Genomic DNA, 15,779 nt, shown 5'->3' with positions numbered 1-15,779 from the left:
CTTCTGATAATCCACTGCTGTTCTCCAAGATCTGTCTGTCTTCTGCACAGGCCAGATAGCTTAGTCGAACTGGATTCTCTCTCCAGTCCTTATTGGTGGTATTGACTCTGCAGTGCTTTCTGGGTTGTGGTATTTATTCCTTTTGGTTTACTATTTTCCTAGGTAGTGGCAGTTCTAGTGGCTTCCAGTCGGCCTTTCCTGCCATAATCGCCCTGACTCCACAGGTCAGGGAGCCAGTGTGGGGATTCTGCTAGTTGCTGATTATGTGTGTTCTAGTCATGCATTCTGGAACTGGGGAAATAAGCACAGGATGGGTTTGGGACCCACTGGGCCCCCTGTGAGTGAGGAGAACCTGAGCCGAAGCTCCATTGACCAGCTGACCTCCATAGCTCCCTACTTTGACTGGTAGGCCACCGTGATGTTTTGGGTCTCCTGGATTCAGTGTCCAGTAGTTCAGAGCCAGTGTCCAGTAGTTCCTGAGAGGTCTGATGATTTTCCTTTTGCACAATGCCCAGTTACCCTGGTAAATGACCTTAGGTCCTGTTGGGGAAGGATGGGAGAAAGATTAAGAGTATACCTTTTTGGCAGTGTATCAGGGTTCTACCTGAAGGGGACCCGTCCTCCCCTTCATGTAAGGGGTTGAGTCTGTAATAAGGCTCAAGTTTGGGAATTGATTGAGGGCCGATGACACCGTTTTGTTCATTTAACCTAGAACTTTTCTGCTTATGCAGATGTAGTAAAAATTTACTGGTAGGCTTCCTCTCTTTTTATTTCTAGGAGCACCGTGATCAGCTAACCAATGCCTTAGGTCTGTGCAAGTCACACTTTTCTGATTGCTTCTTTGACTTTGCTGTTTATTATGGTAACCATATCCACCTTGCCTTTGCAGTTGGGTGCCTTTGCACCTGGCCCCTGCCACTTGGCATTCAATTACTCCCATGGCATTTAGGAGTTTCAATTCAGTGACTGTCATTCCTAATGTAAAGTGGCCTACAGATAAGAGTGATGATACAGCAATTTAGGCCTGTAGGGACTCCCCTCACCTATTTGTTTCTCACAGTTACGGTGAAAGATGTGTCTGCTGGACCCTTCCAGAGTGAGTGAATGGGTCTGAAATGGCAAACCTATTCTTATCATTACAATTTTCCCTAAGCCTTTGAATTGTTTCTTCTGCCTTTAACCAAGACACGTCTGGCATTTCCAACTTGCTCAGCATGGGCTAACTTCTGGTCCATGTTTCAGCTGATTAACCAACAAATTGTTAAAGCTCTTTCTAAATCCCTGAACTGTAGCATTAAATGCAGAATCTCTACTTAGTAAGTGCCTTGACAAATTTGGCCTGATCCAACTTTATGTTCCTTCCACCATTATCCCACACCCTTACTATCATTCTGACACATGTTCTGTCATGATAAATTAGAAAACTCAAGTAGTTCTTTTGGCATATAGTACACCTCCTCACAGGTCACACTTTTAGGGGCCTGCTGAGACTTGAATCTAGTGATAGGTTTAAAAGGGAAGAGGGCTCGTGGGAATGGGTCCTGAGGGGAATCAGCATTGTCTTGCATGGCAACTTTCTTATAGGAGGCCATTACAATTTCCTCAGGCAATGCAGTGCTAATCCCTTTTCTTAGGAGTGGAAAGGCCTTTTCTGTTGAGGGTAGGGAGATTGCTTCTACTGGCAAGGGAGACTCATCAGTATTTAGGGGCTTAATGATTCAGGTTAGACTTTTGTTCGTTTGACTTAGAACTTTTATTCTTATACAGATATCAGGGTCTTCCCACATATCCCGATTCCAACTTTCAGGATCACATTCTATTCCCCTAATGCTCTCACTTTAATGGTAGATAGCTGCAAAGCTGGGAGGTCCAACTTGTGTTGTAATCTCACCAGTTGAAGGATGAAGTTCTGGGTTTTATTTTCAGAGGTCTCAGCCCTGTGGCTACAAAAGATTAGGGTCTCCTTCATGTTATTTTTGTTGTTTTTGAGCTGAGAGTTCAAGTTTCTGAGCTTATTCTTTTTATTCCCTACTTTGTCCAGTGACATTAGGAGTAACCATTGATCTCATATTTGTTGGTTTGACAGAAATGTTTGAAAGTATCATATGCACAATTACCCAGATCCTTGATTCTTATAAGTTGATTAGGAATAACCAGTGGTGATATTTTGCTTATCCTCCTGCCAGATCACGCCATGGACTCTCAGTACTCTACTATTGCAAATAGAGTCATTAACATCTTTAAATGTAGTCAGGTAAGAGAGCCAATTCCAGAAGCCCAGGGACCAATACAGAAAACTCATCCTTAAAAACTGTTCTTCTAGAACCAGTCTTGGTATCTGCATTAGTCACGGTTCTCCAGAGAAACAGAACCAATAGGAAGTATATATATGTATGTGTGTGTGTGTGTGTCTCTGTGTGTGTATATTCATTCATTTATTATAAGGAATTGACTCATACAATTATGGGGTCTGATAAGGGCCAAGATTTGTATTTTGCAAGCTCAAGATCCAGGAAAGCTGATGATGGTTGGGAGTCTGGAGGCCAGCAGTCTCAGTGGCATGGGTATAGTTTCTTGAAAAGATGTAGTATACCAATCAGTGACTTATAATCAGAGGAAATCCTGTGACCTTACATCAGTCAATAACTATGAAGAGCCAATGTTTTAGTTCAAGTCAGGAGGAAGATAAAACCAGCCTTAGATTGAAGACAGGCAGGCAGGAGTAATTCTTACTCAGGGGCAGGTCAGGCTTTTTGTTCTATTCTGGCCATCAGCTGATTGGACGAGGCCTATCCATGTTAGGAAAGCAATCTACTTTACTCAGTCTATTAATTTAAATGTTAAACTGACCAAAAAAAGTACCCTCACAGAAACACTCAGAATAATGTTTGACCACAGATCTGACACTCTGTCTGTACAGATGATAACCATCACAGTTATTACAAATTAATGAAGTTCAGAGTGAAAATATTTATTGAGAAAAAAAAAATCTGTAAAATGTGGTGGATTGTAATATTCGTTTATCTTCTTTATTTGCCAAAACCTCTCAAAATAGAAAGGAATAAATAGGGAATAAAACTTGAAGTGTGAAATATATGAGATCTCAACAATAGATAAAGATTTTAACCAGTTTTGAAAAACTGAAAGAGGACAGAATAGACAGTAGTGGAATCTACAACTTACAGTGTAAACTGATGGGATCTGAACAGGAAGACTCTTTTAGTCTGGCAGAATCCTAAACACATTGGTTTGCGGCTCAGATTTGGAAAAACTGGTTATAGCTGAGAGTGGGGTGAAGCATGAAACTGAATATGGACTTACTTTTAGTCTAATCCTGGAGAGGCTAGCTGATTGTCCTATCTACCCGATTCTCCTATCTGGTCATCAAAGCATCAGCAAGCAGTTGCCTGTTCCTCCAGGTTGGAGGTGAGACGATAGGACTTCTGATATATATTTGGTCAGTATCCTCTGTGAGATGCCTTTCTCCCTATCCTAATGCTAGTATCCTGTTCCCCTTCTTGCACATGTAACTGAACTATAGATGGATTGTTACATAAAATTGGACAATTCTTGGAGGAAGCTGAGCAAAAAAACTGAGACAGAAAAATGAGAGAAAGGTAAAAGCCTGAGAGGATCAATTAAAGATTTTTAAATCCAACTAATTTGAATCTTTGGAGAAAGAAAATAGAGAAAGTAGACAATTGTGAAATTACAGAGTACTTGTTGAAGAAAAATCCTGATAGCTTCCAGAGATAAAAACAAACAAAAACAAAACAAAACAAAACCCAAAGCAAACAAAAGCAAAAATAGGATACAAATAAAGGACTGAGATGGAAAACTGAATTCTGGAAGACAGGGGAGCAATACTTTTATGTTTCTGAAAGATTCTCAACCTAGAATTCTTCCAAAGTATCAGTCAAGTGAGAGGGCACAATAAAAACAATTCAGACATTCAAAGGCTCAGAAAATTGATCTTTTATTTATCTTTTCTTAGGAAATCATTTAATGTTCTATTCCAGCAAATGAGGAAGTACACCAAAAAGAGAAAGAATTGTAATCTAGGACACAGAAGAATGTCAAAGAGAAATTCCAAGGTAATAGCTATGTACCAGGCCAGGAGAATAATCAGTTCATTTGGAGCAAGGGGTCCTTAAAGGAAGGTTTCTAGAGAAAGAGAGAACTCGAAAGAGGAAATAACATGATAGCCTTTTTTTTTTTTAAGTGGGGGTTTGAATATTGATATGACAGAGGCCAATTATGTAAGAAGAAAGGCAAGTGTTTGCTGTAGTGAAAACAAAAGCTATATAAAAAAGAAAATACACTCTTAATACTTAGCTTTGAAATCAACAGTGTTTTGTTTTAATTGTTGGCAAGGAATACTTATTCCCCACTTTATTGTTTCCTTCTGGAGGAACTTCAACACTCTTGGGTTGAGGTTCCTCATTTGTGTCCCCATGCCCCCCCACCTCAACATTAGCAATTTGGTATCCATTCATGGACAAAAGTGCCTTTGTCGAGCTGTGGGATCTAGCATCATATGTCAAGGGACCAGGGAGGAGCTTTGTCCACTGTGTGTTAGGTAGTAGGCATAAAGACCTTGGTGCTGGCTGTGGACCCTGCAGTGGCCTGTTTCTGGCTCTAGCCCTTCTGGGCTGCAGTCTGTAAGTCCCTGGAAAACACAGTCTTAGACAATCACCCAGAGATGAGAGAATCTTTGTGGAAGTCCAGAAGTTCCAGCACAGTGTTGGAGCAAAAATATGTGAGTTTAGACACATTAGAGAGGGTAAGAGGAAGAGTTTGACTTTACCTGCATTACCCCTCTCCCAAGATGGCACAGCTTAGGGGCCAGATAAATCTTTTTAGCCTGTGGTTACTCCCATGAAGGGAAATGAGAGTGGTGAATGAACACCTGGCTTTCCCAGCTGTGCAGGATGCATTCACTCCCACCTCATCCAGAGTACTGACTTGTGAGCTACATGACTGAAAGGGGGGATAAGAGGCTGGGAGAGTGGCACATTACTCTTGGAGGACATTAAAGGGATGTGATCTGAGAGCCCTAAGTACCATTTAGGAAGATTGAAATCATACCAAGTATCTTTTCTGATCACACTGGTGTAAAACTAGGAATCATCAACAAGAGAAAAGTTCAAAAATTCACAAATATGTAGAAATTAAACAACACATTCCTGAACAACCAGTGGGATATCAAAAATATGTTGAAACAAACAAAATGGAAAGACAACAACCTAAAACTTATGGGATGCAGCAAAAGCAGTTCTAAGATGGAAGTTTATAGCAATAAACACCTACATTAAGAAAAATGAGGGGCGCCTGGGTGGTGCAGTCTGTTAAGCGTCTGCCTTTGGCTCAGGTTGTGATCCCAGGGTCCTGGGATTGAGGCCTACATTGGGCTCCCTGCTCCCTGCTTCTCCCTCTTCCTCTGCCTGTCACTTCCCCTGCTTGTGTGTGCTCTCTCTCTCTGTCAAATAAAATCTTAAAAAAAAAAAAGAAAAGAAAAATGAAAGATCTCAAACAACATAACTTTATACCTCGAGGAAATAGAAAATGAGTAAACTAAGCCCAGAGTTAGTAGAAGGAAGGAAAGAACAAAGATCGGGGCTGATAAATGAAATAGAGACCAGAAAAACAATAGAAAAGATCAAAGAAATAAGAGCTGCTTTCTTGAAAATATAAACAAAATTGACAAACCTTTAGTTAGGCTAAGAAAAAAGAAGAGTCAAATAAATAAAATAAAAAATAAGAGAGGAGACATTGCAACTGGTACCACAGTAGTACAAAGGTTCATAAGAGACTACTATGGGCAGTTATATGCTGACAAATTGGATAACCTAGAGGAAAACAGGATAACTTTCTAGCAACATACAGCCTACCAGGACTAAATCATGATGAAATAGAAAATCTGAATAGGCCAATAGCACGAAAGGAGATTGAATCAGCAATCAACAATCTTCCAACATAGAAAAGCCCAGGACCAGATGATTTAACTAGTGAGTTCCACCAAACATTTAAAGAAGAATTAATGCCAGTTTAAGAGATTGAAGAGAATACTCTTGAACTCATTTTACAAGGTTAGCATTACCCTGATGCCAAATAAAGACACTGCAAAAAAGGAAAATTACAGTCCAATATCTTGGATGAATATAGATGCATAAATTGTCAACAAAATACTAGCAAACTGAATTCAACACATTAAAAAGATCATACACCATGATCAAGTGGTGTTTATCCCTGGAATGCAAGGATGGTTCAATATAAGCAAATACATAAATATGATACACCATATTAATGAAAGATAAAATCATGATCCTCTCATATGAAGAAAAGGCATTTGACAAAATGCAACATATTTTCTTGATAAAAATCTTTCAACAAATTGGATATAGAAGGAATGTTCCTCTACATAATAAAGGCCATAAAAGATAAAACCGTAGCTTACATCATACTCAGTGGTAAAAGGTTGACAACTTTTCACTTAGGAACAGAAATAAGACAAGGATGTCCACTCTTACTACTCTTATTCAACATAGTACTGGAAGTCCTACCCAGAGCTTCTGGGCAAGAAAAAGACATAAAAGTCATCCAAATCAGAATAGAAAAAGTGACATTGTTTTTGTTTGATATATGATATCATCTTTTAAGTGGAAAGTTCTCCAGACTTCCAAAAAAAACGGTTGAAACTAATCTGTGAATTTGATAAAGTTGTAGGATACAATGTCAACATACAGAAATCAGTTGCATGTGTATATACTAACAGTGAACTAACTTAAAAAGAAATAAACAAAACTATCCCATTCACAATAGCTTCAAAAAAAAAGTGCTTATGAATAAATTTAAGCAAGGAGATGAAAGATATGTTCACTGAAAACCATAATACTGTGATGAAAAGAATTGGAAAAGACACAAATAAATAGCAAGATATCCTATGTTCATGGATGGAAAGAATTAGTATTGTTAAAATGTCTATACTATCCAAAGCCACCTGTAGATTCAGTGCAATCCAATGATATTTTTCACAAAAACAGAACAAACAATCCTAAAAGTTGAATGGAACCATAAGGACCCCGAATAGCCAAAGCAGTCCTGAGGAAGAAGACCAAAGCTGGAAGCATACAATTCCTGATTTTAAACTATATTACAAAGCTATAGTAATCAAAGCAGTTTAGTACTGGCATAAAAATAGACACACAGATCAATGGAATTGAATCAAGAAGAACCCTGCATATATGATCAATTAGTATTTGACAAAGCTACTCAACAAGACTACTCAATGAGGAAAGGATAATCTTTTCAGTAAGTGGTATTGGGAAAACTGGATATTCTACCCCTATTTTATACCACTCACAAAAATAACTCAAGATGGATTAAAGACTTAAACATAAGACCTGAAACTGTAAAACTCCTAGAAGAACACTCCTAGAAGAAAGCTCCTTAGGAAGAAAGCTCCTTGACATTGATCTTGGCAATGATTTTTTTTTTATATGACATCAAAAACATAAGCAACAAAAGCAAAAATAATTAAATGGGGCTATATAAAATTAAAAAGCCTCTGTACAGTAAAAGAAATAGCAAAAAAAGTGAAAAGGCAGCCTTTGGGATGGGAGAAAAAATCTGCAAATCATATATCTGATAAGGAGCTAATATCCAAAATATGTAAGGAATTCATATAACTCAATCTCAGAAAAGCAATCCAATTTAAAAAAGTGTGCAAAGGACCTGAATAGACGGTTTTATAAAGACAACAAATGGCCAACAGGTACATTTCTTCATGTACCTGTTGGCCATTTGTTGTCTTTATAAAACCACAATGAGATATCACCTCATCCTTGTTATATAGCTCTCATCAAATGTCAAGAGGTAAGTGTTCATGAGGATATGGAGAAAATGGATCTCTTCTGCATCATTGGTGGGAATGTAACTTGGTACAGCCACTATGGAAAATAGTATGGAATTTCCTCAAAAAAATGAAAAATAGATCTACCATATGATCCAGCAATCCCCTTTCTGGGTGTATATCCAAGGGAAATGAAAACATGATCTTGAGGAGATATCTGTACTCCTGTGTTTATTGTAGCATTATTTACAATAGCCAGGATAACCTAAGTGGCCATCAGCCAATGAATGGATAAAGAAGATGTGGTATGTATATACAATGGAATATTATTCAGCCATGAGAAAGAAGGAAATCCTGCCACTTGTGACAACATGGATGTATCTTGAGGCTGTTATGCTAACTGAAAAAAGTCAGATGGAGAAAGACAAATACTGTATGAACTTATATGTGGAATCTAAAAAGCTGAACTAATAGAAAAGGAAAGTAAAATGGTGATTGCCAGGGGCTTAAAGTAAGGAGGTGGTGGAAATGGGGAGATGTTAGTCAAAGGGTATAAATTTCCAGTTTAAAGATGAATAAATTCTGGGAATCTAATATTTAGCATTTTGATCGTAGATAACAACACTGTATTATATACTGAAAGTACTAAGAGTATATCTTAAATGTTCTCATTTAAGATTTTCTACAAAAAAGAAATGGTAATTATGTGGAGTGATGGAGGTGTTAACCAACCCTACTGTGGCACTCATTTCTCAGAATACAAGTTTTTAAAATCACTGTTAGATACCTTAAAGTCACACAATATTATACATCAATTATATCTCAATAAAGCTGGAAAAAAATAAATAATGCTGTCAGCCTCAGTGCTCCTCTTTCACACCCTCTTTCACTCATTGATGTAATTAATGAGTTTGGGAGAAGACACTGGGCATGGGTGCCTTAGCCCCTTCTGACTTCTCTTTTCAGATCTACCTGCCTGCAGAGAGGGTACATTCTAGTCTGCTCTCTCAGCCATGCAATAAAATTAGCAGGGCAGGCTCTGCTTTTGTGGGGGGAGGCCTGTGGTTGTCCAGAGCAACCTGTGATTAGGCAGGTAAGTTTGATTTTGGGGGTGCAGTATTAGGAAGCCCATTTTGCTGTTTGCTTTAGTCATGTTAAATGCCTTATTGAAAATAAAGATACGTTAATTTCCTGTTGTCAGCTCCCCTGTTTTTTGTTTGTTTGTTTGTTTGTTTTTCATCTAGTTCTGAACTTGCTTAGGGAATAGTGATGTGTAATGTACTGATGGGATAATATCCCAATATTAGTGGTGTAAATATGAAGCAGTATTTACTTTGAGAAGATGAAGGAGGGGCATTTGGGTTCATGTTAGAAAGCTGAATTCTTGGGCGCCTGGGTGGCTCAGTTGATTAAGCGACTGCCTTCGGCTCAGGTCGTGATCCTGGAGTCCCAGGATCGAGTCCCACATTGGGCTCCCCACTCAGTGGGGAGTCTGCTTCTCCCTCTGACCCTCTTCCCCTCTCATGCTCTCTCTCACTCTCTCTCTCTCAAATAAATAAAATCTTTAAAAAAAAAAAAGAAAGAAAGCTGAATTCTTATCTATCATAAAGGGGATGAGTTGATGAAGTCTGGAATAGATAAATCAAGAAATAACAAAGTAAGTCATGGAGATAAAAAGCACAGCATTGGGAATATAATCAATAATATTGTAATAACTTTGCACGATGACAGATGGTAACTACACTTATCTTGGTGATTTGTAATGTATATAATTGTCTAATCACTGTGTTGTACACCTGAAACTAATATTTTATGAATATATATACTTCAATTAAAAAAAAAAAAGACGGGAAACTACCGGCCCACCCCCCGCCAAAAAAAAAAAAAAAAAAAAAAGAAAGAAAGCAAAAAAGAAATAATATACTAATTAAAAATAGGGAGGGAATTATCAGAAAAAAATGAAGTTGCTTCCAGATTGCTGGATTGGCAGAGTAGATAGAAATGAGTCGTGGAGTTGTTTCATCATAAACACGTTAAGCACTATTTGACTTTTAGCCATGTGCAGTGTATTTTCTTTAAAAAAATTAAATGAAAAAACGAAGGTAAACTGGTACCCTGTTCTTCAGAGTCAGTTTAGAAGTGTTCTATCAGCTCGGTTGAGAATAGTATGGCATTGACATTTAGAGACTTTTGTTGTCATTCATAGGCTAAGTGATTCTATGGTGGGAAAAATTTATGACAGTGGTGATTCAGTTTACTGGAATGCTTGATTACTTAAAAATGTTTATGTGTTATCAAAGTTATGAGATTTTTCTCTGAGCCAATTGCTATATCAGAAAGTGCTGGTTTGAAAAATCATAACCAACAAAACATGCCTTTTCCCTTTCCCAAAATGTAAGAAAGAGATGGCAAAAAGATATCCTGACTATGAAAATGACTCTGCTTTGGAAATTGGGCATGCTTTGATGGCTGTAAAAGCTATCAGGTGTTCACATCAGATTTGGTGCTTGGTTTAATATCTTTGGTCATTTCTAGGAATGAAACATCCATGTTTAATGAGTTGACTCTATGTTCACTCTTGGATAAATATTCCGATTGCATTTGAAGAGTGTTTGATAATTATATTTTCAGATCTTTCACATTCTTATGTGTTGTTCTTAATGTGTTCAAGATTTAGAGAAAGGAATGTAAAAGTCTCCTAGTAGCTTTCTGTTTTCATTCCCCCCTTGTATAACATTTTTTGCACTAAGAATGCTGAATCTATGTTTGTGGCAGAGTTTGTCGACTAATTACATTTTAGTTGTGAGTTCTATCTTTTATTGGTTCAAAATGTCCCTTTGGTATATCTTCATGGTTTTGTCTTAAATTTTACCTTAATTGATAGTGTTATCATACTTTCTTTATATTTAAGTTTGCCTAATAGAAGTTTTGTCCAACTCTTTTCAGAGTCATTTTGTTTTAAGCATGAGCTTTATGAATAGCATATGATTACATATTATTTCATGGCCCAATCTAAGTTTTTTCTTCTTTTGGAAAAAATTTTTTAAAAAGATTATGGGAAGGGGAGTCTAGGTGGCTTAGATGGTTAAGCGTCTGCCTTCCACTCAGGTCATGATCTCCAGGTCCTGGGATTGAGCCCGGTGTCCTGTTGAGATCCCAGCTCAGCAGGGAGTCTCCTTGTCCCTCTCCCTCTGCCTCTCCCCCTTGTGCTCTCTCTCTCTGTCTCTCAAATGAATAAATAAAATCTTTAAAAAAATAAAAAGATTATGGGAAGATCACATTTTCATTGCTAAAAATTCAAAAATATTGTGGAGAACAAAAAATAAAGGTCCCCTGCTGATACCCTATTAATTTCCCCTTTTTTGAAACTCATTTTCTAGGGGTAACTATTGTTAACACTATGTTTTATATCTGTCCAGTTCTCTTTCTGGGCATTTGCAAGTGGATATACTCCCCACCACCCCATTAGACTTTGGGATGAGACTTTAAATAATGTTCTGAAATGTTTTTACTCAATAGCACAGTGCAGAGATCCTTCATGTCATTATATGGAAATTTACTTCATTCCATTATAGATACACTCTTGACTTAACCACATTGCAGAAGTTTATATTGTCTGTAGTTGGTTGGTTGGTTGACTTTACCAGCACTGAACACTCTTCTACATTTAATCTCATCCACTTTTAAAAAAATAATATTTTATTTATTTATTTGAGAGGGAGGGAGAGAGAGAGCATGAGTTGGGGGAAGGGCCAGAGGGAGAAGTAGACCCCCCACTGAGCAAGGAACCTGACATGGGGCTTGATCCCAGGACTTTGGGATCATGACCTGAGCTGAAGGCAGATGCTTAACCAACTGAGCCACCCAGGCACCCCTAATCTCAGGATAGATTTCCTGGAATAGATTTTTAAATTAAGGGATATATACATTTAAAATTTGATAGAAACTGTCAATTTACTTTTCAACAAGATGGTAATAATTTATCTTTTTGTGTTTTATTTTAAAATTTTGTCTTTTTGTGTTGTATTACTATGTCAACAACATTCATGTACAAGGGTAGCAAATGCTTGGTGTATGTACCTATACTTATATACTGATGGAATGAAACACCAAACATTTTCTATAGTGGTAAAATAGGATAGGTTGGATCCTGTCCTTTTTGGTCTCTACCAAAAGCTGGACTCTGGAGACTTTGAGCAGGCTGACAATATACACACACACACACACAGTTTTTTATTTAAAGTCAATTTAGTTAACATATAGTGTGATATTAGATTCAAGCTTTATGTATTTATTCAACATTTATTTAGGGGAGGAGCTAAACGTTAAGTGGGAAAAGAAATGGAAAAAGAGAACTCTTCAGCTCCTTTTTTATTATCCTAGGTAGTTCAGCTATGGCTCCAAAGTCATATCCTGAAATCAGTAAGCAAGAAGTCCTAAAGTTGACTTCATCTACCCTCCTTCACTTGTGGTTGGTGGTGGTGGTGGAGGCTGGGTAGTGTTGGAGGAGGATGGTCTTACTTTACCCCACTCAAGCAATTTATCAGGGTATTCCTCCCAGTTTGGTCCTACCCATTCCACAGAGTAGACAATGCCAGTCAGAACACCCTTTTCTACTAAGAACTAAGAAATTCTGTTCCCTAAAGTGAGTCTGCCAGATATTAACACATTTCATCTTATTACTTATTTCTTATTTAATGCTTCAATCATCCACTGTAACTTATTGAAACAAAAGTCTCATTTTAGCTGAATAGAGAAGCTATTGGTAAATATCTCCTCTAAAGCTCATACATATATGAAAAAGTATCTTGGAAATTTTTATTCAGAGACATGGGTGGGTGGAGGACAGGTGAGGAGTGACTTACTACTTCTGTACTTTAAAAATTCCTAATCACATGAATATAGTTCTTATTTAAAAATTAACTGAGTTATTGGAGAATTTGGGGATCCTCTGACTTTGCAATAATGTTGAAACCCAAGTATTTTTAGAATAATAAAAAAGGTATCTATTGATATTGCATTATTCTCTAATTATTCTTTATTTCATTAGAGCATTTAAACATTCTGATTTTGTGTAGTTGGTTGCTTAATAAAATTTTAAAATAGCATTCCATAACCTTTAGGAAAAGTTAGTCTTTTTTTCTAACTTATCCCTAAGGAACAGTTTTTCGTAAGTTTTTTTCTGGAAAACTGGAAAATTTCTAATAAGTTTTTAGCTGATTCCTTTAGGTCTGTAATATTTTCCTCATGTAATGATACTTTTTATATCTCTTTCAATATTTAGGACTCATTTGTGTTTCATATCTCAGAATTTCTAGGACTACATAAGATAATGACTTATTTTCAATAGTGCTTTTAACAGAAATGCCTCTATTAATTCATCATTAATCATGATACTAGAAGGATAGGTTTTATCTTATCAACAAAGTAAACTTTTATTCTTATTTTGGAAGAACTTTAAAAATTAAATTGAGTTTTAAATTTTATGGAATACTGTTTTGATATCTTGTAATAATGACAATTTATGTGAGGTATTATGGTAATAGATTTCCTATCATTGACCTTTCTTATAATAGTGTTATCAACTCTATCTGGTTACTTTTGATTTGAAAAAGTCTGTGAATATTTTACTTAGGGTTTTCACATCTGTATTTGAATGGAAGGATAGATTATAATTTTATCATTGTTTTTGGCTTTTGTGTCATCCTTGTCTTTTTTGATAGTTCTATGTTAATTTCACTTATTTTTCTACATTTTCAATGCCATCCCAATCAAAATACCAATGGCATTTTTCAAAGTGCTAGTACATTTTCATATATATAATATGTCAGTAATTCCTTGGAAGTTTAAAGTAATTCAGCATGAAATAATCTGTGCCTAGCTCTTTTCTTCTGGGCACTTGATGAATGTGTTCAAATTTTCCTTACTCATTATTTCATTTTCTTTTTTCAGATTTGTAGAAACTTCCAATGTGTAAATGCTTCTGTTCTGAATTATGACTGTGATATTCAGAAAAAGTGTCATGGACATGGGGTAGGTAATATTCTCTTTGGGTTTGTTCATGAAAGTAGCATTGAATCATGAGAATTCCCAATGAGGGAATGAGGGTTAGGTGAGACTTTCCCAGATTTTTAGATACGGGGGAATTTAGATATCTGACAAATTTTTCATTCTTTAAAAGAGTTACTGTGGATTTGCATGAATTTAGTCCTTTTTCTTGGTTTCTGTTCTTGAGTTTATGATGCAGAGCATTATTCACAATTAACCAAAGTGGTTTTCTGATTGTTTTGAAGGTATGTAATAGCAATAAGAATTGTCACTGTGAAAATGGCTGGGCTCCCCCAAATTGTGAGACTAAAGGCTATGGAGGAAGTGTGGACAGTGGACCTACATACAATGGCAAGTAATATAGAAGAAAATTAGTTGATCACCCAGTGGCCGGTGTCAGAAATTGGGCATCCTTGTACTTCTCCCTCACTTCCCACATTGGTTATATACTAAATATGTTGATTCTGCCTCCTAAATTTCCCATGAAGTTTCTATTTTTTTAATCCCTATTAATTACCTTCAATTTCTTGCCCAGATTTACATAAAAGCCTCTTGACTAGGCTCCCTCTTTCTCATCTTGCTTCCTATAATCCATGTTCCATACTACAATACAGAATTTTAGTGTTTCTCTTCAGGAATTGTTTTAATTATGTCACTGTCCTGCTTCTACATTGCTATTAGGATGAGGTCCAGAAATCCTTAACGTGGTTTAAATACCCTCTATGATTTGCCCCTAGCTTAACTTTCCAGCCTCTTTTCACTATGCTTAAGACATTGTAACTTCTTGGGGTGCCTGTGTGGCTCCGTTGGTTGGGGGTCTGGCTCTTGATTTTGGCTCAAATTATGATCTCAGGGTTGTGGGATTGAGCCCCGAACCCGGTTCTGGGCTCAGCAGGGAGTCTGCTTAAGATTCTCTCTCTCCCTCTCCCTCTGCCCTTTCTCCTGTATGTGTGCATGGGCGCATGCTCACTCTCAATTAAATAAATCTTAAAAAAAAAAAAAGACATTGTAACTTCTTTTATTTCCTCTAATAGGCTACTACTCTCTTACCTCTGGTCTTCATACAGTATTATATTCACATTGTGGAAATTTGGCTAATGGCTACTCAGATTTCAGTTTATACCTTATTTTCTCGAAAGTTTTCCCTGACTGCCTAAATCTGAATTAATATGCCTCTTCTATTTGTTCTCCTTTTATTGTAAGCACTATCGCATACTATAGTAATTACTTATTTACTTATTTTTTTTCCCTAATAGACTATGAATGAGCTCCTTGTTCGCCAGGATCTTCCTAGTGAGAATATATGCTTGCTTTCTCTTGGGTAAATACTAAGAATGGTTGGCTCATAGAGTATGTTTATGTTTCACATTTTAAGAAACTACCCAACTGTTTCCAAAGTGGTTGTACCACTTTATATTCTCTCCAGCTGTATTTGAGGGTTCTAATTTTTCCACATCCTCCCCAACACTTGGTATGGTCAGTCTTTTTAATTTTAGCCATTCTAGCAGATGAATGGTATTTCTCTAATTCCTAATGATGTTGAGCATTTTTTTGTGTGCTTATTTGCCATCCACATATCTTAGGTTATGTGTCTGTTCAAATCATTTTGTCCAGTTTTTAGATAGGTTGTCTTCTTGAGTTCTTTATTCTTTATTCAAGTTCTTTATGACATATGTGCTTTGTAAATATTTTCTCCCAGTCTGCTTACTTTGAGTTTCATTTGTTGTTCTTTTTCTAGTTTCTGAAGGTAGAAGATGAGGTCATTGATTTGAAACCTTTTTTCTAATATAGGTGTTGTAGTGCTATCAGTTTTCCTCTAAAACTGCTTTTTTTTTTTTTTGCAGTATACCAATTTTGATATATTGTGTTTTTGTTTTAA

General features: G+C 36.8%; 1 protein-coding gene across 2 annotated transcripts in view; it reads left to right on the top strand.

The window, feature by feature from the left end:
* ADAM9 (ADAM metallopeptidase domain 9) overlaps positions 1-15,779 on the top strand; it is a 163,204-nt gene that overhangs the window by 126,535 nt on the left and 20,890 nt on the right. For both annotated transcript variants that reach the window (XM_035003990.1, XM_035003991.1), the window contains exons 17-18: positions 13,805-13,885; positions 14,146-14,251. In XM_035003990.1, the coding sequence (XP_034859881.1) occupies positions 13,805-13,885; positions 14,146-14,251 (187 nt within the window). The remainder of the gene's footprint in view (positions 1-13,804; positions 13,886-14,145; positions 14,252-15,779) is intronic.

This window comes from Mirounga leonina, unplaced genomic scaffold (assembly GCF_011800145.1).
Source record: "Mirounga leonina isolate KUSES-001 unplaced genomic scaffold, KU_Mleo_1.0 Mir_128, whole genome shotgun sequence".
Classification (NCBI taxonomy): domain Eukaryota; kingdom Metazoa; phylum Chordata; class Mammalia; order Carnivora; family Phocidae; genus Mirounga; species Mirounga leonina.
Note: the sequence above shows the minus strand (reverse complement) of the source record. Positions and strands in the feature narration are given on the sequence as shown.